General features: G+C 33.0%; 3 protein-coding genes across 10 annotated transcripts in view; 1 reads left to right on the top strand and 2 right to left on the bottom strand.

Moving 5' to 3' along the window:
• The window catches only part of LOC115241062 (UDP-glucuronosyltransferase 2B31-like), a 403,584-nt gene that overhangs the window by 202,075 nt on the left and 178,243 nt on the right, over positions 1–23,266 (bottom strand). The window lies entirely within an intron of this gene.
• LOC115241064 (lachesin-like) overlaps positions 1–23,266 on the top strand; it is a 293,937-nt gene that overhangs the window by 166,886 nt on the left and 103,785 nt on the right. The gene's annotated exons all lie outside the window — the stretch shown is intronic.
• LOC115241066 (alpha-(1,3)-fucosyltransferase C-like) lies at positions 15,524–23,260 on the bottom strand. The gene is made up of 4 exons (XM_029816606.1): positions 22,405–23,260; positions 18,319–19,955; positions 17,646–17,943; positions 15,524–16,143 (listed from the first exon to the last, which is right to left on the bottom strand). Exons 2-4 carry the CDS (start codon positions 18,953–18,955, stop codon positions 15,786–15,788), a joined length of 1,293 nt encoding a protein of 430 aa, XP_029672466.1. The 5' UTR covers positions 18,956–19,955; positions 22,405–23,260; the 3' UTR covers positions 15,524–15,785.

Raw genomic sequence — 23,266 nt, 5'->3', positions numbered from 1 at the left:
TATATATATATATATAAATTTCGTATAATATGTTATTTGATTTTCATGGAATTAAATTTTGTGAATTTATATTTAAAGTGACCTTATATATACACTTATATATACACGCAGGAGTGAAAGCAGCAACCGTACTCTTGCAAGGACTGCTTGCTAGGTTGGTCGATGGGCGCGAACGTTTGTCCGAAATATGAGGGGGTGTTTAGGGACCACCCAGGGTATTCCCACTCCAATTCAAGTAATGGAGTCTGAAACATTCCTCTCACACCCTCTTCCCTTCGCCGTCTCTCTTTCCCGTACGTTTCTCTCCGTCCTAGACGAGCGTGCCTCGATGGTCCGAGTCGCCTATCGCTATCTTACGTCTTGCAACTGTCGACATAAATACGTTGCCGAAGTTGGAGGTTAGCGAACACACAGATGCTTTTTATAAATCTTAAAAATTGATCATTATATAACAATTTACCGGAAAGTTTAAAAATTGCAACGCGTTAAATATTCGTAATCGATTTTAGTAATTCCGACAAAACGATGTTTCGTTAAAAATTTTAAAGTCGAGTAATTTATTTAGAAGCAGATAAATTCGACATTTTTATATTTTTGGATACATCTGTGCAGTTAATTTGATTTCAGTCGACAGATTTTTCTATACGTTTATTGCATCAGCGAAAATATATTTTATAAATAATTCTATCGTTGCTACACGCAAAGCTTCTGATATTATTTATGGATGCAATTATATCCAATATGTATCTGTTGATTGATATTGCTTGTTATTGATTTTGTTATCAGACACTATTGTTTATTACGTTAAATTTTATTCCTACTGAATACAAGCATTTGGTCTCACTACAGGGAAAAACAAATTTTAACAATTTTTTTTTTTTTTTTTAACAAATAAATTGTTTAGAAACTAAGAAATGAGAATTGATTTTATTGTATTTTATTTTTAATATATAATGTATTTATATATATTTATTGCTTTTCAAAATTTCGAATTCAAACGCGTGCTAGAGATTCGTTTCTATTTCGATGAAGTAATATCAATCTTTTCGCAAGTGTGACGCGAAAGCAATGCAGTCACATTGTCTTTCTAGGCAACTCATCATTGCTTGCATCGCATCCATAGTAAAAGACAGAAAAGTCAATTCTCGTTACATATGTCACGTACATCGAAATACAATCCTCGTACCTGACCGGCGATAAGGATACGTGTCTCTCGAGCTAAATTCGCTTTACAGATCGATAAGCGAAACGTAATATCGGGGTAAAATACATCTTATCTCACATTCTACATTCTTTTACGCTTAATATTAACGCTATCATTATGGCAACTTATTTTATATTCAATATGAAGGAGATATATCACATTAACACATTGATTTTTAAATTTCTATACATAAAATGTACGCGAGGCAATATTTTTATTCAAATCAGTAGAGCCTGAAATATTTGCAATTAATGTCATGTCTTCTTAAAACAAATATATCGCAAAAATATTACAGGATTGATTATACGTATTTATAAATATTTGGCTGGAATCTTATTTATTGAGATACACATTGAATAACGCATCGAATTTCATTATTATTACACAGCGACTTTTTCATTATTACACTTCAGTGAAATGACAAGAAGTTCTCATTATTTGGATAATTAGTATATTGGAAATGGCGGATCGGTTATTATGATCTATTTCTGCCCGTCTCTGTGAGAGATAAATTCTTCAGACAGAGTTCAGTTGGCCGGAAATTTGATTAACGCGACTGACGTTCTCTTAGAGTCTGAAGGAACGCCGAAATTTCTGCTAACGGTGCGATAACAGTCGTTATGTTCTGAAAGTTTTAACTATTATATCCGAGACTGTAATCCTACTTGAGATACCGGTACAATTTGTGCTTTGTACAAATATTATTAAAAAACAAAATTGTTCTAAACTTTCAAATGATCAAACAACTTTTGAGATGTGATGAGTTATAGTTGTTTGCTAACAATGACTGAATTATAAACTGTATAAAAGACGTAATAATATTTGAAGATGATGTACGGAATATTCGTGATATATCTTGGTGGGATATATTTTTTTTTTATTATAAAATAAAATTTTTCTGCGTTTGTCGTAAAAAGTCTTTTAGCGACTTTCTTCCATGTGTAATAACCGATTTCCTACCTCCGACGAAATATAAAAACGAAAATATAAAATTTTAATCTACCGCAGAGTCGTCGACGTAGTAATGATGAGCTGATATGCCGAAAAGGACGAACGCATCGTAAAAAGAAGGGGGATAAGGATCGATAAGGATCGTCGAATAAGTATAAGAGACCCCGAATCTTTCCGGCTATCGTAAAAACGTACTGAACCTTACGTATCCGGCCAAATACGAGCCGATTGAGATTGCTAGATGAATAAGAGCGCCAAATCCTTAAGTCGCCCAGAAGAAATACAGCGCGAGCTCAGCCTCGAAGACTTTCCGAAGAGATCGCAGACGATCGACTGCGTCCTCGCTTGCACGCGACGTCCGTGAATTTCTAGTAGATACTAAAATTGATACTGAGGAAGAGATGGAGGAAGGGAGGGAGAGATTGAGAGAGAGAGAGAGAGAGCTTTTCTATTGATAACACTCTCGCGCACGCTCGAAGCTATCATAACTGGAAATCCTTCGTGATTGCGGCGGATTGAAGGATATGTCTGTGCTTCGCCAGAGTAAACTATACATTCGAGGATAAATCGACCGATGATAATACGGTCTGATATATGTGTAAATTTGATAATAGGTACATAATATTCTTGCAAAAAGAGTAAAAATATTTTAAATAATATAGTTGTGTTATGATTGTTTAAATAATTAATCTCGAGATTAATTAATTATCAATGCCAATCAATCATTTATAATACAATAATATTGATAAAGAGAATAGTTACGTGATAATAATAAACTTATTTTATAATGTTTGAAGAAAATTCAGAACAAATTTTGTGCAATTATTTTGTGCAATTATTTTGTGCAATTTTGCGCAATTATTTATCCGTGAATGAAGAATTACAGATTGTTCTGTCGCGTACTCTTTTCTTTCTTTAAATTGTTTAAATCTTTTTTTAAATTGCGGCTGCCATGTATCGATTTGTTCATGAAAGACGTCTGAATCGACGAGCATCAAGCGACGTCAAATTACGGTTGATGTTTATCAGTAAAAGAGCGATGCGTGACGGGATGCCTTTTCCCAGAGAGAAACATAGCTGCCCGGATTGAGTTTCCCGCGGGCACGCGTACGTATTTCTGCACGTGTACCATCGCATATACACACGCGAAAAAGTCTGGAACGAACTGACGATCCGAAGTGGTTGCTCACAGTCGCGCCAGTTGGTTTAATGCTCTATAAATCGTGCCGTAAAGTGCTAATCCAGCTTACCAATACAGTCATAGCTATTCATGACCGCGAATATCGGCACAATATTTAACGAACAGATCTTTCGCTTTATCATGAAAAAGAGAGTCATTTTTTTTTATTTTTCAAGCGAGCGAGTTTTGTCTGACAATGAGTCTTATCTGGTTATTTGACCGGATGCCTGTTCAATCCCGGAAGATAGTTTTTCTAGGAAGTAAACAAGTCTTTTATTATAATAGAGAAAGCGATCCCGAGTCATCTTTTTGCTAATGAGGAAATATTGTATTACGCCCGAAGGCCCGCTACGCATTGATTGAAGATCGAAGATCGATATTTGATCAATTAGGAGAAAGAAATTTTAGCCTCTGTTGTTCTGATTAGTCAAATTTCAAACTTTAATCTTCAATTTTCAATCTTCAATGCGTAATCTGATACGGGCTGAAGGGGGAGGGAGATCCGTCTTAGGAAGACGCGTATACAACGACGAGCGGATCTACATCTGCATGTGATCTCACGTAGTCTACCGAACCCCATGTATGGGTGAGAGAGTATGGGTTCGAGTCGCCCGATATTCGAAAGCGTATGCAGCAGTGACGCTTGTGAATGTGGAATTACACACACGCATCCGAGCTTACGTAATTAATCCCGCGTGAGACTGCACGGACGCATTGCACTAATTACCCGCTTCGTGCTCGACCGCCTTCTACGCGTGTATGCGGACACGTGTGCACTCACGTGTACGAAAATCACGCTTGTATGTGTATATATTATATATATATAAATATATAAATCAAATCGCGAATATATTTTAATCGCGGATAATATCCAGCTTTTCTAAATTAGACAAGAAATGGAAATATGAAATGAAAAATAGTTATTTCATTTTTAATTCGTTGAATCGACCGTTTGCTTTTACACACAATTTATGTCCATTGTATTTATAATTTTGAACGTGTTCATAAAATTACCACAATCCGTATCTATTCATTTGATTAAGTCAATCAATTTTAATCATCTGAATCATAATTATTAAAAATCAGGGAAATGCCGAGAGATTCGTAATATGTATCATATAGATTTATAGATTTATACATTGATTCAAATTTTAATCTTATTAAAAAATACATCACGATTTTTATATAAAAAACGATAAAAAAAGCAATCAGAAAAATTATATCACATAGACGTGCGAGATGAGCAGATAAGACTACACTTTGCTATCGATATCGTCGCAAAGGGAGTTTTCTCTTGAGGTATGCAGTCATTGGAGGTGAACGAGCTGGGAGAAACGGTACCGACTGAACTTCACTGACCCGTGTAACATCCGGACAGCCTCCCTCTATCTGTACTTTACAATCGAGGGTTTTATTGAAATCTCCCCGCGCTCTCTCTCTCTCTCCCTATATAAACTCCAAGAGACATTTTTATCTGTCGGATAAATTCTCCCGGGTCCTCGGTACGTCTCACGGCACCGCGGGAAAGAGCGGTAAAGAATCTCCTGGAAGGGATGAGGGGCGAGTCGGTCCGAACGGCCCCCGGAGGGATGGTGGAAAGAGCGACACCAGCTTTGCGCTCAGCGGGAAATTATTGGCGAGATATGAAGGGGCCAAAGTTACCGCTGATAAACCGAACATACGTTTTGAAATTCGTATATGAACATTCCCCGCGAAATTTACGCGAGGCCCACTCGATTCCTCGACCGTTCGCTCAAGTTTGTTCGAATAATTTATCGACTATTCTCGGCGATTGACTACGGTATTGTGTGATGTATCTTGGAATACTTGTTATAATATGGCATATTATTGTATTTAAGAAGTATATTGCGATTATGATAATTGATCAAACTAATAATTAATTTTATATCAGGAAGAGAAAATAAGCGCTGATTTTTCTTTTCATATTATATTTAAAAAAATCTTTTTCTAACAAAAAAAAAAAGGATTTTATTTTTGCTATATGTACGTAACATTTTTTACAGAAAATATGTATAATAAAAAAATTAAGAATTTTTTGCATTACTAAGACGTTTTGTCTTTTATAATAAGCGATGAATCCAATTGTTAAATTATCTGTTCTGATATAGATTAAATTATATGAAATGTATTTAATATTCGAAAATATGATATAAAAATATATTTTATGTTTTGATATCGTATTCTGCAGAAATTTTTATATGTAGCACAGAAATTATAAACAATACAAGATACTTCATATAAATATTTAACAACTTATCATGTCGTTAGTTATTCAATGTAAATATACATCATGTAATACAAGTACTTTGTGAGTTTTGATCATGGAAGACGTTTATTCAATATGCATGCCAAGATATATAACATCTCTAAAGTACAGTAGGACGCGCTACTATTAATAACCATGCTACCATTAATAAACACAATGCTAAATCTATAAACTTGGAAATGCAATGAAATTATTGGGAGTATTGTGGAACGATTGCTATTACCAAATGCAATTCTCTGTCTCTCTCTCTCTCTCTATTTCCATTTATTTATTTACTAAAATCTAATTGCACATAACATATTACACAATTTTCATTAATCTTGATTACAATGATAATTGCTAATATGAAGTAATCACAAGAATAATCCTCTAGTCTCTAAAGTCATCTATTCTTAAAATGACGAAGTAAAGTTTTGCGTAATGTAATTAACGTTATTTCGAAGAATTTTGTTTTACATTTCATCGCATAAATATCAAGTACAGATTTCTACTTTCGTCGCACTTCTATGTCGCAAACGCAAATAACACTTTCAAAGGAACGGATCGATCCCCGAGATGTCAGCGACTTGGCGCAACGTATCGGTTAAAGTGTCTCCTATCTGTTGCAGATGCAACTCGTAGGACGCGCACGTCGTCGGGATGCAGACACGTCGTATCCTCGAAAGCTGCTGCTACTGGCAATTTCGCAAATGTGCGAGGACGCGTCGTCAACGGCTCACTGCCATTCTCTTCTCCCTTCATCTTTCACAATTCCACCAATTTATTCTTTATCACAAAATATCTATTAAGAAACCATCTTGCAAGTCAAACTTTAAAATCTTGTCATATTATTATTATAAAGTGAGCCGTTAATGTTGCGTCAGAAATTAATTGAGAAAAAAGATATATGCTAGTAGCATTTTTGAATATTTTAAATAATTTAATTCTGAATTTTTTATACACATATTTTTATTTCTGCAATTATAATTTAAAATTTTTAAAATTTTTAATTATTAAATTAACGTAAATATATTAAAACTTATTATAAAGATATATTATTTTTTTAGTTTTTCTGTCACTAATGTAATGTAAAAAGATAATCATACTTGACAGCTCGATGTTTATTTTGTGTATCAGTTTCATTAAAATTATTTTTTTATTAAGTAGTACTATACGAGATAATGCGGTAACATATCCGTGCGCATATGTGTATAAATACGAAGTATGTTTAGACTCCGTCAAAATAAAATCTGACGTATGCGAATGCGCGTGCAGCTGCGCCGCTTACGCGAGATTGGAAACGCGTGGGGAACCGCGTATTTTCAGCATTTATGCGCAAATTCAATTCGGAACTAACGCACGTGGGGACTATAAATATCAATTTGCCCAAAATATTCAGCGTGATATACAACTTCGGGACACACACAACAGACAACGCGCCGCGCGCGAGGGAGTTGTGCACTGAATTTATAAAGTTTACTGCCGCGTGCCTTCATGCGTGACGCGTAATGCGTGAGCAAAGACGCTGCGGTTTATCTACACAGTTTGCGACGTAATATTAACGATACAATAATATTCTCTTACGATACACTTCGCTAACTTTAACGTATTCCGTATTTGCTTGTTCGTTTTAGAGCGCGAATACCGATTCTCATATATACTTATCGATGTATATTGTAAATTTAATGTTTATTCTGTATATCTCTAACAATATTATGGGTATTGCGTCCAGAATCCAAAGGCAATAAATTATCTCACATAATACAACGAAGAGATAATTATGCAATGCTAGCAGTGCGTGCGGAGGTATAGCAAATCAATTTACATTCTGAGAAATAAATTCGAACATGACACGTGTTTGCATCATGGGAGAGCTATTATGCGTTTATATCGTTATCGTTAGGCTCGAATATTCGTGAAACAACAACGCGTGCTGGTTGCAATCCGACCAGGCTTAATAATATGATTAATTGCAACGGACGTGCATTTCTATTCCTGTTTAATTTGAATCAATTCTCCGGTGTATGTCGGGATTATTACGGGAGAAGTGCATAAGAGAGATTTCGTTCTTATCGTTGAATTTTATCTCGCGTCTTCGTTTAGCTGGCGCAGCGAAAAGGAAATCGGATGAAAGCTGGCTTGTTATGGAAATATCAAAGAAAATTTTGGCATACTAATAAAATGGAATATTCGAGTGATGTACAAGATATAGATACGACGCTGCTTCAAATAATTACATTCGAATCCTATGAATACTTTAGATTATAGCAAAAAGTCTAATTTTCCGGGAGTATTTCCGTTCTCACTCATATATGCAAATAATTTCTCAAGCATGCTATCCTACTCTGGACCGGAAACGGAGGCAGGGTAGACTGTGAAGGACATCTATAATTCAGGTTACGAGTGTGGAGCAGCGGAATCGGGAAATAGCCCGAGTAGTCTTGGGGAAAAGAAGGAAAAGGTCGAAGATAAAATTTGGAATAAAGAAGAAAATGGATACGGAGAAATGGCGAGAGAATATCGCGCAAGAAGGGAAGCTAGCTTGTGGAACTAAGGACGAAGGATGGGGGATGAGGGAGGGAAGAGAAAGGAAGCGCGAGAGCGCTGGTACCGTTTGGAGATCCAAGTGCGTCTGAGAGACCAGTAATTTCTTTTTATATCCATCCGGCTCGGTTCGAGTCGCTGCTCTCCCGCTTTCAACTTCCGTATTTATCTCTCGTGGCCTTAACACTTTGCTGGGAATTGCGCGACAGAATTTCCTCGTCATAAGAAATCGGAAACACAAGTTTTGCTCGTGAAAACGATTCGTCCGTGAGTATTTTTATCGTTCAATGTGCCTAAATTGCTAGGTAAACAATATTTGGATGTTTGTCCTCTTTGTCAAATTGATTACACGAAGTTTTGCTTCTTTTTTATTTAAAACACGTAAGAGATCGACAAGTTTTTCGATTAATTTCAGATTTATCGGTTGCATCATTTTAATGTTGGATCAATGTGAGAGGATTCAATATCAAATTTTTAGTTTTGATATGAAGTGTAGACAAACAAATTAAGGCCGTGGTCATGAAATCGAATTAAGATTCATGATAACATTCGCATCTGTCGAATATCCTAGGATTGAATATTAATGATGAGTGATATTAACACCATCAAATGCATTTGGGAAGCAATGATGTTATGCTATAGATGCATGATTAAATCGCAATACACGTGATGATGTATTGTCTTTTCTCAATAATTTGAAAATATTAACACGATCGAACAGCCGTCATTAATCAATGATGCACCGCTTTTTGCTCTCTTTTTGCCGTTATATTCTAATTACGTTATATACGAGTGAGTTGCATAAAGTGAACACAATCCATAATTATTGCGGCTGCATCACTTAATTGCTACCATTTTATCCCGTAACATATTGACGTAAATAAATTTGATGGTCGCATCCGAGATTTGTATAATAATTATCCGATGCTCATTTATAATACTTTTTCCATTTACATACTTTTCATTCCAAATGACAAAGCAAGATTCAGATTATGCATTAATATTCTATTGGCTGAATTTTTTTATTACAAATTGATGATTTTATGTTTATAAATTCGTGGTATTTATAAAAATTTAAAAACCTCATTAGTACAAATGAAAATATAACAATATCTCTGAGCAAACAGATTATTTGCGAAAATGATAGGAGGAAAGAAAAATTTTTTAATGCACATGATTCGAAATGTGAGAAACTATAATATCCACCGAATAATTAAAATGTCTATCTGTATTGAGAGATATGTATTATCTTATCATATTGTTCTCGAACTAACGGATATGAAGAAACATATATGATGACAGGAAGTATAATAATCCATATATTTGCGTGTCGCGGTGAATTGGAAAGATAAGTTCGTCTATATAATAAAGACGATTATTTTAGAAGAAGACCGGAAATATACGATGAGAAACAGGATTTGATATTTTGTGCAGGTATTGTGTATGCAAAACCGTATATGTCAATATCGAATTCGAATCCTGTTTTTTAGTCTGCATTTCGCGCAGCTAATAAAGAAGAAAATGGATACGGAGAAATGGCGAGAGAATATCGCGCAAGAAGGGAAGCTAGCTTGTGGAACTAAGGACGAAGGATGGGGGATGAGGGAGGGAAGAGAAAGGAAGCGCGAGAGCGCTGGTACCGTTTGGAGATCCAAGTGCGTCTGAGAGACCAGTAATTTCTTTTTATATCCATCCGGCTCGGTTCGAGTCGCTGCTCTCCCGCTTTCAACTTCCGTATTTATCTCTCGTGGCCTTAACACTTTGCTGGGAATTGCGCGACAGAATTTCCTCGTCATAAGAAATCGGAAACACAAGTTTTGCTCGTGAAAACGATTCGTCCGTGAGTATTTTTATCGTTCAATGTGCCTAAATTGCTAGGTAAACAATATTTGGATGTTTGTCCTCTTTGTCAAATTGATTACACGAAGTTTTGCTTCTTTTTTATTTAAAACACGTAAGAGATCGACAAGTTTTTCGATTAATTTCAGATTTATCGGTTGCATCATTTTAATGTTGGATCAATGTGAGAGGATTCAATATCAAATTTTTAGTTTTGATATGAAGTGTAGACAAACAAATTAAGGCCGTGGTCATGAAATCGAATTAAGATTCATGATAACATTCGCATCTGTCGAATATCCTAGGATTGAATATTAATGATGAGTGATATTAACACCATCAAATGCATTTGGGAAGCAATGATGTTATGCTATAGATGCATGATTAAATCGCAATACACGTGATGATGTATTGTCTTTTCTCAATAATTTGAAAATATTAACACGATCGAACAGCCGTCATTAATCAATGATGCACCGCTTTTTGCTCTCTTTTTGCCGTTATATTCTAATTACGTTATATACGAGTGAGTTGCATAAAGTGAACACAATCCATAATTATTGCGGCTGCATCACTTAATTGCTACCATTTTATCCCGTAACATATTGACGTAAATAAATTTGATGGTCGCATCCGAGATTTGTATAATAATTATCCGATGCTCATTTATAATACTTTTTCCATTTACATACTTTTCATTCCAAATGACAAAGCAAGATTCAGATTATGCATTAATATTCTATTGGCTGAATTTTTTTATTACAAATTGATGATTTTATGTTTATAAATTCGTGGTATTTATAAAAATTTAAAAACCTCATTAGTACAAATGAAAATATAACAATATCTCTGAGCAAACAGATTATTTGCGAAAATGATAGGAGGAAAGAAAAATTTTTTAATGCACATGATTCGAAATGTGAGAAACTATAATATCCACCGAATAATTAAAATGTCTATCTGTATTGAGAGATATGTATTATCTTATCATATTGTTCTCGAACTAACGGATATGAAGAAACATATATGATGACAGGAAGTATAATAATCCATATATTTGCGTGTCGCGGTGAATTGAAAAGATAAGTTCGTTTATATAATAAAGACGATTATTTTAGAAGAAGACCAGAAATATACGATGAGAAACAGGATTTGATATTTTGTGCACTTATTGTATGCAAAACCGTATATGTCAATATCGAATTCGAATCCTGTTTTTTAGTCTGCATTTCGCGCAGCTTGCTCCAAAGCTTTTAATAAGCGAAATATCGGACATCAAACAACATTTCTGTAATTATTCTATATGTTTGATCATTGATGCATACTTTATGGCCCGACATAACTAATATGCCATTCCTATTTTCCCATTCAGATATTACGCCGCGCGTATAATAGCCGTACGATGTGCATTACAAGCGGCGAAGTTTGCATATAATCAATCAATCACTACTATTGTGCGCATCACAAGAGGAGAGAAAATGAAATAATCATCTCCTTGTGATTTCTAATACATACGTAAATCGCGTAAACGAGATATTAAAATCGCTATATTATATAATTTTGTCATGTGTTTGGATGTTATAATTAATATCGAAAAATGTATCTTACATTGAGCGTGTCGGATTTTTATCGCCACGAATAAATGTACAAATCATTCTGTAAGCATTGAACTTTGAATTTACACCAAAATTCTATCGGTTTCAATCTCTGACTCGGGCAAAGTTCGATCGTTGTACCACTAACGTGATCCGATAAAGATCATCATACTTTCAATAAATATATGGCGTGTGCGCGCGAGAGAGAGAAAGAGAGAGAAAGGGGGAAAGAGACTACGAGCTTACGGCACTTGTGACAAGAAATTGCAGCCGCGATGAACTTTGAGAAGAGACTTTGAAGTTGTTATAACCTATCAGAATGGTTGTTCGATGCTCTCGAAGTTGTACTTAGGTAGTACTTTTACGATGCGAACTCGTGCCATAGTAAGTAACCGACTAGCGAGAGCGACGAGCGATGTATTTGTACGTAGCACTTTTGTGATTATCGTAAGTTTAACACAACTATTGGTAATATCTATCCCCCGGTAACTTCAATATCTTTTGGTCCAGTTTATTGCGATTCGATTGCTTATCGTGCGGGCAGAGGAGGCGTACAAAGGAAGTAAAGTTTCCTTCGTTAAGAGTCCCACAAGTCCTGGGATAACTCGCCGGGAGGTATTTGTTGACCTGATTTTATGAAGAACATTCTCTCTCTTCTTATTTTCTCTTTCGCTCTTTAATTTATAATATAAATGTATAAATTAGATATTCGCAAGTTTATATGCAAAATGTCATATTCTCTCGCATTTAAAAAGTGCACACAATGAACATTGTAAGTAATGCATATCATACATAAGAAAAATATTAATTTATAAGACAGCTATATGTATTAATTTGCACATAATAATTAAAATGTTTTTTTATATTAAATAATAATGAGAAGTGATGTGAAAATAAATGACGTGTATTTCTTCATATCTGCAAATTTTTTATTTAAAATATATTTTTCTATATAAAATACATTTCAACATTGAAAATTTTGATAATAATGCAAGGATTTTTGTCATTTAGTTTCATACAAAATGTCTGTCAACAAAAGCTGTTAAAACTTCAGAGTAACGTACAATATATTTTTATGTCAATGTAACTATGACATAAGAATGATATGGGACATAATAGATTGCAATTTAATAGAGCGCTATACATGAAGACAGAAACTGATACGAGAGAATAGAAGCTTTCTTCATCACGGTTTGAAAAAGAAACTCGAGAAGCAGAAGTGAGCTTATTTAATCTCGTTATTTCTCAGTAAAGTTTTTCCTTCTTCGGAGTGCAAACGAACCATCTTTCATACTGTGTCAAGTAAACAATCAAGATATTTATGACCATTATGATCAATAAGTCAAGAATTGCTATTTAAAATTTGTCTTTAATTTTGCTGTAAAACGGCAGAATAGAATTCTTTATTTTCATAAAATGCAAAATAAAATAATGACCGCGACACAAGCTCAGAAAAAGGAAAAGTATATATGTTTATACACGTATATATGTTGTAACATAATTCATGTACAATTTATTTACATTAAAAAGCACTATTAAATAATTAATGGGAAAGCCAAACACACAGCATTAATAACTTAAAAAACTATAATTCCGGTTTGCGAGGAGTTTTAGTGTGTATATCAATTTACAAAAATGGTATATAGTAAATGAAGATTTAATTAAGGTTTTCTCTCAATTCAGACATTTTCTGTAATAATAATATTAGTAGTGTCTCTTTCTCCCAAATTATACGAGAGAAATATATGAAAAAAAAAATATTAATACTATTATTATAGACAATAACTGTAGATTAGTTTCAACATTTACAAAAATTAGCAATTATAAACAATTTGCATTATTTGCATTACAAATGTGATCACTTTTTGTATGATTCGATAATCTATCTTGTTTGTACTGAACACTATGTATGAAATAAGCAACATTTTACGTACAAAAAGCAGTATAAAAGCGTATAAAAAAATTCACAATTTTTTACATTATACTTATTTTCTATTTGTACTAATTTATTAACATTAATAATTAATTTTTTTTTTTTGTAATTTTAATCTGTGCGTCAGTTTTTTAAGAAGACAATTAGAATATGTTTAAAAGTAGAAGAAGCAGTAGAAAAATACGAAAAACATACATTTTTTACGCGCATATAAAGTTTGCAATAAATATAGATAATTAAATTGTTCTATATAAATTTTAGTATTTGATAAGGTAAAGCTACATCTAAATATCTAGATGATATCAAATATAAAAATGGCCGAAAAGTTAAATTTTATGCTTTAAATTACAAACTATTATATTACTAGACATTTGACATAGACATAGACTATAGACAATAGGCATGGACTGATTATAATAGATAGACTATTAATAGATAATAGACTGCTAATAGATAGATTTGATTTTTTATTCGTATATGTAAATATGCGAACACAATGGTCCCTTAATATCAGATTTACGCTATTTCGATGTACTTATTAGACACATGTATGTCTTTTCAACATATATAAAATAAATGATAATTATAATAACTGGAATAAATTAACAATTAGAATAAATAACGCTAGCAAACTTCATATTTTCTTCTAATTTGCTGTAGCATTTAATTTTGTTTATTAATTAATATCTAAAAGGGCAAATATTGCATTATAAATTATAATATATTAATGTTATATTCATTATCCGTTTAGGAATATTAAATGATATTAAGAAAGATACGACAATTGTTATTTATTTGTATTAATCCGATATTTTGATATCAGGACTAATGTCAGTCTTTTTTTGTACAAATATGCGCAACATTAGTTTCATTCAGTTTATTATAAGATTTCATTAACGTGCGCAATCTTTGTTAGCTGTTTCCCTTTATGGACATCAAGTGATCGCACACCTGCTTCCCTCAAACTCTTGTAGTATAGCAGTGTTAGGGCGTTGGAGCTTGGCTGCTTTGATCTTGATTAATCAAGCGAGTAGTGAATATATCGATCTAATACATATCCTCGGTCTAATGAGCCATCATCGATGCATAAATCAGACGTCAAAGTTACATCATCAATTATTCTGTTACGTAATCTTAGAAATGTTCAAATAATCGGAGAATTGATCATATTTTCGCAAATAAGATGAATTGAATGACGTTGATATATTTTTATAAAATTATATTCAATTCGAAAAATATATTTTTACATACGAGGGCTATTCGGGAATCGACCTATGATAGGTTTGCAAAATAAAACAAAAAACAGAAAAAACACATTTTATTATAAAAGTTACTTACATATATACACTATTTTCTGCCATAATCGCCATTCGAATTGAGGTACTTGTCGTAGCGTGGCACAAGCTTTGGTATGCCCTCATCAAAGTACAGTGCCGCCAAACTGGAATCTCAGCCAACTCCTAGCACTGCTCATCAGCTTCTCGTTGCCCTCGAATCGCTGCGTTCCTAGCCACACTTTCATGCATGTGAATAGATGAAAGTCACTCGGTGTAAGGTGATCGAAAAACCCTCATCGGAACTTCTGGAGTAGTGCAATGGAAGTTCGATCACCGACCCTATAACCCGGACCTTGCAACGAATGACTTTCATCTGTTCGCACGCGTGAGAGTTGCTACGAAGCGATTCGAGGGCAACGAAGAGCTGATGAGCAGGAGTTGATTGAGATTCCAATTTGGCGGTACCGTACTTTGATGAGGGCATACAAAAATTTGTGCCATGCTATGAGAAGAGTCTCAATTTGAATGGCGATTATGTCAAAAAATAGTGTATATATGTATTTTGTGTATAATAAAATATTTTTTTTGCAAGTCTACCGTAGGTTGATTTTCGAATAACCCTCGTATATCAAGATTCGATTCTCTTCAATAATGTAAAAGTTACGATCAAAATAGCTACGGATTGAAAATACAATAGTATTTACATAAATAACTATTTACATAAGTGTATATATGTATTTTGTGTATAATAAAATATTTTTTTTGCAAGTCTACCGTAGGTTGATTTTCGAATAACCCTCGTATATCAAGATTCGATTCTCTTCAATAATGTAAAAGTTACGATCAAAATAGCTACGGATTGAAAATACAATAGCAATTACTATTTACATAAATAAATAAACGTGTCAATTCATTATTTGATTGACCCCAGGATGCTCTATAACATTTCATATAGACACATTATTAATTTCTGTGTTCCAGTTGTAGGACTTAATTCTATTTACGATTCATTAATGTAATTTTTGTCGCGTATTTATTATTGTCATTTAAATACGTTTGAATAGGACATTTATCTTTCGCGTACCAATCCGATAAGGGCGAATATATTTTCGGCTCTTTCTGTTTATGCAACACCTCGCAAAGAGTACAAACGGCCCGTTTCGTTGCATTTTTGACTCGATAATATTTCTTCCATTCTAGGAAACTTTGATATCGTCGCAGATCTTGAGAGAGATATTTCAAGTACGTGGCGAGTTCCTTTGGACTCTCGAAGTCCAAGGCATTCACGTAGGAATTCGGTGGTGCGAACTGACTATAGTTGGCGCCTCCGTAAACTACCGGGATGATATTATACCTGCAAGAATATTGATAAGGGAATCCTATTATTGGTTGATAATATTTTCTTGCAATTTCGGTCATTCCACCTACAAAGCTATGAACGAAAAAAGAAAAATACGGTGAACAAACTAATGAAACAAATAAAATTGAAATGAACAATACAAAAAAAAAGTTTTCTATATTCAGTAGAAATGAATACAGAATAATAAGAATAATAATTAGAAATTTTGATATATATATATCAAATATCTTTCCATTATAGTATTTTTCTATTTATATCTTTGCGCTTTATTAAAAATTTCCATAGTTCTATAATATGAAATTCAATAATTATAATCTATGGAGAATCATATGAGATCGTGATTTTAAAAGAGAGAAATAATTGAAATTTGTATTTTTTCTTAAATCGACTAATAAATTTGGATAATTTATATCTACAAATTCACATATAATTTAAATACGAGTTAAGTATTAACATAAATGTTGCTAAAGTAAACTAGATAAATTACTAAATTTATGAACAAATAATAATTGAAAAATGAAAGATTAATTGCAGATATATATCTTTGAAACATTATAAAAAAAAATATATATATATACGCTTGTAATTTGTCGACTTTGATTGCACATGTAATAAGTATCCATTCTTGATTTAAATTACAATGACAGATCATATATGACTATTGAAAGATATCTTATCAGATATCGGTTATGTGTGCTCGTAAAATTTGATTATTTGTAATATTGAATAATATACGGACATATTTAATAATTAGCGAACCAATGTTCCGCATTGTGTATCGAATGTTACCTCGAGCAACTCGTATAAATAAAAATGAAAAAAAAAAACGCGCGATATGTAGTGCTATCATTTTACTTTGCAAATCTGACAAATTTAATTCAATTATTGACGCTTCGTCGCATCGATTTTATAATCGCGCCGATAATATTTCAATTTCAAACAATCGCGGAATTTTGATCATCTTTATGCTCGTTACATTTACATTAATATTTAACACGGCAGCCGATCTATGCATGATTTGAATAGGTTGTACATACTTTATTACATATGAATAATATAATACTTGAAAAATAAATCCTCATATAACATATATACACTTTCTCATTTAAACATTGATACATCTATTGCAACAATTTTTTTTTTCAAGGGAACATCGGTAATGCTTGCAATGTAAAGGACGGTTCGAGAAGTGGCAACAATTAAAAAAAGACAAAGTTTTGTTTGCGAGAACGAATTCTCTAAATGAAAACATCTTTTAATTGCTTCTATTTATATGTAAAAAGACGTATTTAAATAATTGGTAGAATTGACTCTAGAGACTATAAAAAATAAAATATTTCTACATCTCTCAATCTTGTATTCTCTAATTTGCTTTGCGATAACTCGTAGGTCATCAGGGAAAATGCTCATTCATTTAGATATCAGTTAAATTAGCTTTGTTTTCGCGTTCTGGTTGCGGATAACGATCCCTCGCGATTCCGAAGCTGCGTCATTACCTGAGCGGGTTCATCAGCTTCTCCGTCACGTAATCGTCGCAGAAGGAATTCTCGAAGGACAGGTAGAAAAAGTAGTTGGGCTCGATTACGTCGCCAAAACAGTCCCTGCTTCTGTTGCAACTAAATGTACCGCATCTGCCGTAGATGTCGACGCCTATGTGCTTCGACAACTCCTGCACGTACTCCATCCGGCCACTTTTGGCGTAGCAATTGCTTACAAACCAAGTTACCAGTTTGCTTTTATCCCTGACGATGTCCAATATCGCGGACGGCATCTCGTCTACCGCTTTCTCTACACCTGCGAAAATCTGATTAGTTCCCGTGTACTCGATGTATGTAGTTTAGTGAGGAGACACATCATCACAGGATTTATCATTGTAATATTCGTAAATTTAGATTGAAAATTTTCGTAAACTAGAGTTTACGTCTAATAAAAGATATGTACAAGTAATGAAGAATGTAAAGATCACAAGCGAATAATATTCTCGAGGTCATATTCATTTTGTTTTAAAATATTTTAATACAAAAGTTTAAAACTAATGACTAAATAAAATTTCTATATATTGTGATCAACATTTATAAATAATATTTAATCTAGAAAAATCTTATTTATTGCAAGATAGCAATGAATGAAAAAAGATATAGTACACGAAGTTATATGAGACTATATTACTTGTATAATTTCGAGAAGCGCTCCAATCAACGTCCCTTGAAGGTGCGAGAAATTTGCCACTTTTTACATCCTCTATTATGTCATAAGTCCACGGTATGTCACTGTCGAGACGATATGTCATCGTGAGATTGAAGTAGTCCTCGCAGTACTTGTAAGGTATCGCTCTATTAGCTGGACTTTCCAAGTTAACATATACATAAAATTGTTTCATCTCCCTCTTCAATGGCAATTCATATTCATCCAGTTCGTTTCCGTGAAAAAGGATGGCGTCATAATCTTCGATATTCAAATAGTCTCGTTTGTTAAAGATCTTGCATTTATTGATGGGACAATTGCGAAAAATATCACCTTCTCCGAAATAAAAGTCTTTTCTACCGAACATCGTATTCCACAAAAGAATAGTTTTTATGCCTTCTTTTCTATATTTCTCTGCCTTGATGAATTTGTCCGTATCTTCTTCAGGAACTATATATGTTTTGAGAAATACGTCCTGAATTTTGAAGTTGCCATTAAAGGCTAAGAAGTAGAAGCAGACTATCAAGACTGATACAATGATCATGACGAAGAAATACGATTTTTTGTTCATTGTTTTAGTGACACTTCGCCAAAAATGTGTTATCCGCATTTCGTGTAGCATTAAATGCCGAAGTCGTCGTATTTGATACTCTGTGCTATCTTTGCATTTTATTGTCTTGATATCAAGACGTATTATCGTCTCGATATTCAAGACGTATTATCGTCACCATTACCATATCATATTCAACTCATAAATCTTTGCGATAACGCAAAGTAATGCCAAATATAAACTTGGCATGGTATTAAATATCTTAATATAATTTATTTAATCTTGTTTAATATTAACGTTTAATATAGTCAGGATTTATTATTTATTGTTTATGTAACGGCAAAAAGCTTTGTTAAAATAATTTTTAAGCATCGTTCGTAATAAAGAAGATTATAAAAAATCGGCCAAGATCATGAAAGAAATTCTTTTTTTTGTGGCAAGATAGATACGGCTTAAAGAAATATTGCAGATACGTTTGTGTTCTCCATACAGAACTGAAGACAAGTTGCAGAAGGAAAACTTTTTCGTTTAACAACTTAGATTTAGTGCCGTCTCGAAAAGACGTGTCATAAAATATTACTCACGTCGTGTCATAACAAAGCACATTGCGCGAGGATGATTTCATATCTCTCAATGTTTGATCTCGCACATACAATTATAACATTTTATTACAAATAGTCCACAAGAATTATATTAAAATATTCTGAGAAGTATTTATTCGACTTTAAATTGTGAGACCTGACAAGGTAATTAGTTGACTATCACATTTAATGCTGTTCCCTTGTACTTATATTAATTAATAATCATAAAATGCGGATCGTGTGTTCCGTGCGTCTATTTACATCTAGGCACCATTTTATATTTAATTGAATAAATTCCTTTCATTGAAATGTATTGCAAAGTCTTCAAAAAATTGCAATTATAGAAAAGCGTTTCTTGGCTCTTCTACTTTTAACAAATCGCTTCATATATCTTTGTATAAAAAGATATTAGTTCACATTCAGCTCCAATTGACAATTCTGGCATAATTCATCGAAGTCCGAGAAAATTTTCTTTCAACTTTGCACAGTATCTACATAAAAAAATCAGAAAATATATATTGATTTATATATTTATAATATAATAAATGTAATTATAATTGAATAAATTATCTTTTGATATATTCAGTTTTATTAAAACAAATATAAAATAAAAAAAAATTTATTCTATAAAAGTAGCTTTCTTAAATTAGAATTATAACAATCATACTAATAAAATATATAATTAAAATTAAAAATATATTGTACATACGCGCGCGCGCGCGAGAGAGAGAGAGAGAGAGAGAGGGAGCAAGCAATACAATAAAATCGTAAATATTGAAGGCTATTTAAGCTTCAAGGAAATATTAGATGCAAGCAGTGTTGAAAGATGGACGATTAATTCGCAACGACTTGAGATGAAAGCGCTCGATGAAACAGGAGAAATTTTCATGGATGAATAATCGAGTTCTTTCAAAAGATCGTAAAATCGTTTGATGTTCTTTCGAAATAGATATTCTATCTGCTTAATTTGTCTGTATGCAAGTACGATGTCTGTAGAAGAAAAGAGAAGAGGGGGAGAGAAGGAAACGTAAATATGAGGTTTCGTTTGATTAAAAATCTCTTATGATATCTACTCAGCATGAATTATCTTTTTGTCTACCTATAGCATAGAGCGTGTCTTTTAATCTCTCGTCATAAGCTGCGTTGCGTGCGGTAAATAACGTTTTAAATGGGCATATAAGATAGTTATAGAATCCTTAAAAACTATTTAAATAACACTTAACTAATTAGCAATGGAAAGCGAAGGACAGATAAACAAATTGTTGAATTGAATTTGTGATATGAAATTGTGTGTGTGTGTGTGTGTGTGTGTGTATGTATATATATATATAATAAGATCGTTAAAAAAATACGATATAAAGAATATAGGTATAGTTTGTTAAATATTAGATATCTTAATCGGAATTAATTAGTTTGCCTCTGCTTAAGAGAGATAAATATTTGCATTATATGAGTTTTATTATTGTTCGTACGAATGTGATTATATGTATTGTAATATTCAATATGCAATTGGTTAGTTAATATTGTAAACAAATATACAATTGAAATCTTTAATCCTAATTGACAATATTAATGATTGCATCAAATCGGAGGGGGTTAAGTAGGATCAATGTACAAGGAAAAAAATGCTGTTGCTTCAATTAAAGTCTACATCACGGGCTGCCAATAAACATGCATAGATCATTCAATGATATTTTTCTTGGAGCAAATATCTAGATAGTTGTTTTAATAATTCAGATATTAGGTCCAATAATTTTATATTATAATTATTTAGCAGGATTGTGATTAAACATAGAAAACTTCATGTTAATTTACTATGATTACAAATAAACTAGAAATTACGAGCATTATAACTACAACAATATAATTATTTTTTGAATAAATTTTTATTTAGCACGCTTTTAGTTGTTGATGCTACATCAGCTATATTAATTATTTATCATGTGACAGTTAAAAATAATGCTAAAGACTTGAAGATAAATAATAACGAAATTGAGAAAAATGTCAGACTTATTATATGTACGAACTATTGTACAATGAAACTATATTTTTAATTTGTGGTTATTAGTTTGTTTAACAAAAAAAAGTCTAATATAAATTTATTGTATTCTAATATTATATTGTGTATATGTATTGCATAAGATGATTATCTCGTATCAAATAATGGTTTCAAATTAAATGTATATGTTAATGGTGCGATTGTATAACATTGTAATTTTTTGTATCATTAACTTCATATTTCCTGTTTCAATAATATTATCGCAATTATCACAAAAGTTAACGATTGCAATTGATAAGGTTTCTAAAATAAAATTGCTCGAGGAATATTAGATTTATACTCTTTGGAACTATAATTAATTCATTAAAAATAAATAAGGCTTGTAAAAATTTGTACATATATGTATTCCTCTGCTTCTAGCAAAATTCATAAATGATATTAAATTTATTATCATTAATCATGATTAAACTTGATCGATTGAACGTTAATTTTGGAAGCATGACTAAACCATCGTTATCATTTTTTCATGGACATTACGTCATAGACATAGATATAGGAGGTTCCGTGCCGGCAATTTGAGGTCACGGCTTTCGTAGCACGCAGGTTTTTGAGAAATTGCGTTAACATTGATAAATTACGCGATATGTTTTATACAAGTTCATTACAGCTAATTAACTAATTAATATTATGTCAATAATAGGGAATTTTCAATTTTACTTTAAATTAAGTTTATCATAAGAGTTTTTCGTGCGTAGGTAATCGACTCATGAAGTGACGTCAGAAACGTTAGTCGTTCAAACTAAATACTAGACGCCGAAGGTCGGTTGCATAATTGCGTCGTTATTTTAATTCTCGCATATACTCACGCTATTCGACGAATTTACGCGTATTTTAGTTCGATATACGATATGCATGTAAATTTTTGGCTAAGCAGTTTGTACCTTGTATGTTTCGCTTGGGGATTAATCTCGTTCAATTATCACACCGTGACACGTGGACAATTTTTGTCGCCGTGTCCTCAGCGAAGTTTCACTGATGCGAGTCGCACTTTTGTATCCGATTGTATCTCCGTTGTCACGAAATTATGCATCTCAATAGATTGCATCACTTGCGCGCCGAATGACATTCCGAGTTTCACGAGACGTATAAAGCAATGTTGTTCTCATTGTAAGAGGCGCATTCCTTCACGCATGCGCATTGAACGCGGTTTCATTGAAGTACCAAATTCGTAGGAAAAAGGACGCCTTCGACCCTTTATTCCTGGAAACTATTTGAAAATGCTGTGAAAATTAATTTAAAAAAAATATGCATCAAAATATATATTGGAGTGCAAATTTTTTTTTAGATTTGCGGTATGTTTTATATTATGTATCAACAGCATTAAAAATATTAAGATTTTCGCGCTTATTCACTGCATGCATCATCCCTGAACTTCATTATGCTGCACATGCGCGAGAAAAAGCGTTTCTGAAGACGACACTGGTCTCAATCAATTGTATCGATTGTATACACTTGGGCGCCGAGTGATACTTTGAGTTTCGTGACACATATGAAATCTCGACGACCGTCACTGCAGCTACGGCTTGCTGCCTTGAAAGTTGCAACTCGACTGGCTAAACAGAGCGTTAGGCTCTGTAACATATAACATGTCTTCTAGCCTAACCTAGCCCGTTATCAATGGGGGAAAAGTAAAACGCTTCGCGGAATCCAACGTTCCGCCAAATGAAAGTTGCGCGTGAAGAAATGCACGAGTCTATATAATTAAAGTGTACTGCCACGATTCGAGACAGAGAGAGAAAGAGT

Source organism: Formica exsecta, unplaced genomic scaffold, assembly GCF_003651465.1.
Source record: "Formica exsecta isolate Colony F162 unplaced genomic scaffold, ASM365146v1 scaffold465, whole genome shotgun sequence".
In the NCBI taxonomy this organism is placed as follows: domain Eukaryota; kingdom Metazoa; phylum Arthropoda; class Insecta; order Hymenoptera; family Formicidae; genus Formica; species Formica exsecta.
The sequence above is the reverse complement of the archived record's forward strand: the minus strand, read 5'-3'. Positions and strand labels throughout refer to the sequence as shown.

What these genes read in the sequence shown, in the direction of transcription:
- LOC115241066 (XM_029816606.1), bottom strand. Translation starts at nt 18,955, where the DNA reads ATGCTACACGAAATGCGGATAACACATTTTTGGCGAAGTGTCACTAAA. An exon ending in CGCTTCTCGAAATTATACAA is followed by an intron (nt 17,944 to 18,318) that starts GTAATATAGTCT and finishes AGATTTTCGCAG; the next exon opens with GTGTAGAGAAAGCGGTAGAC. An exon ending in AAGCTGATGAACCCGCTCAG is followed by an intron (nt 16,144 to 17,645) that starts GTAATGACGCAG and finishes ATATTCTTGCAG; the next exon opens with GTATAATATCATCCCGGTAG.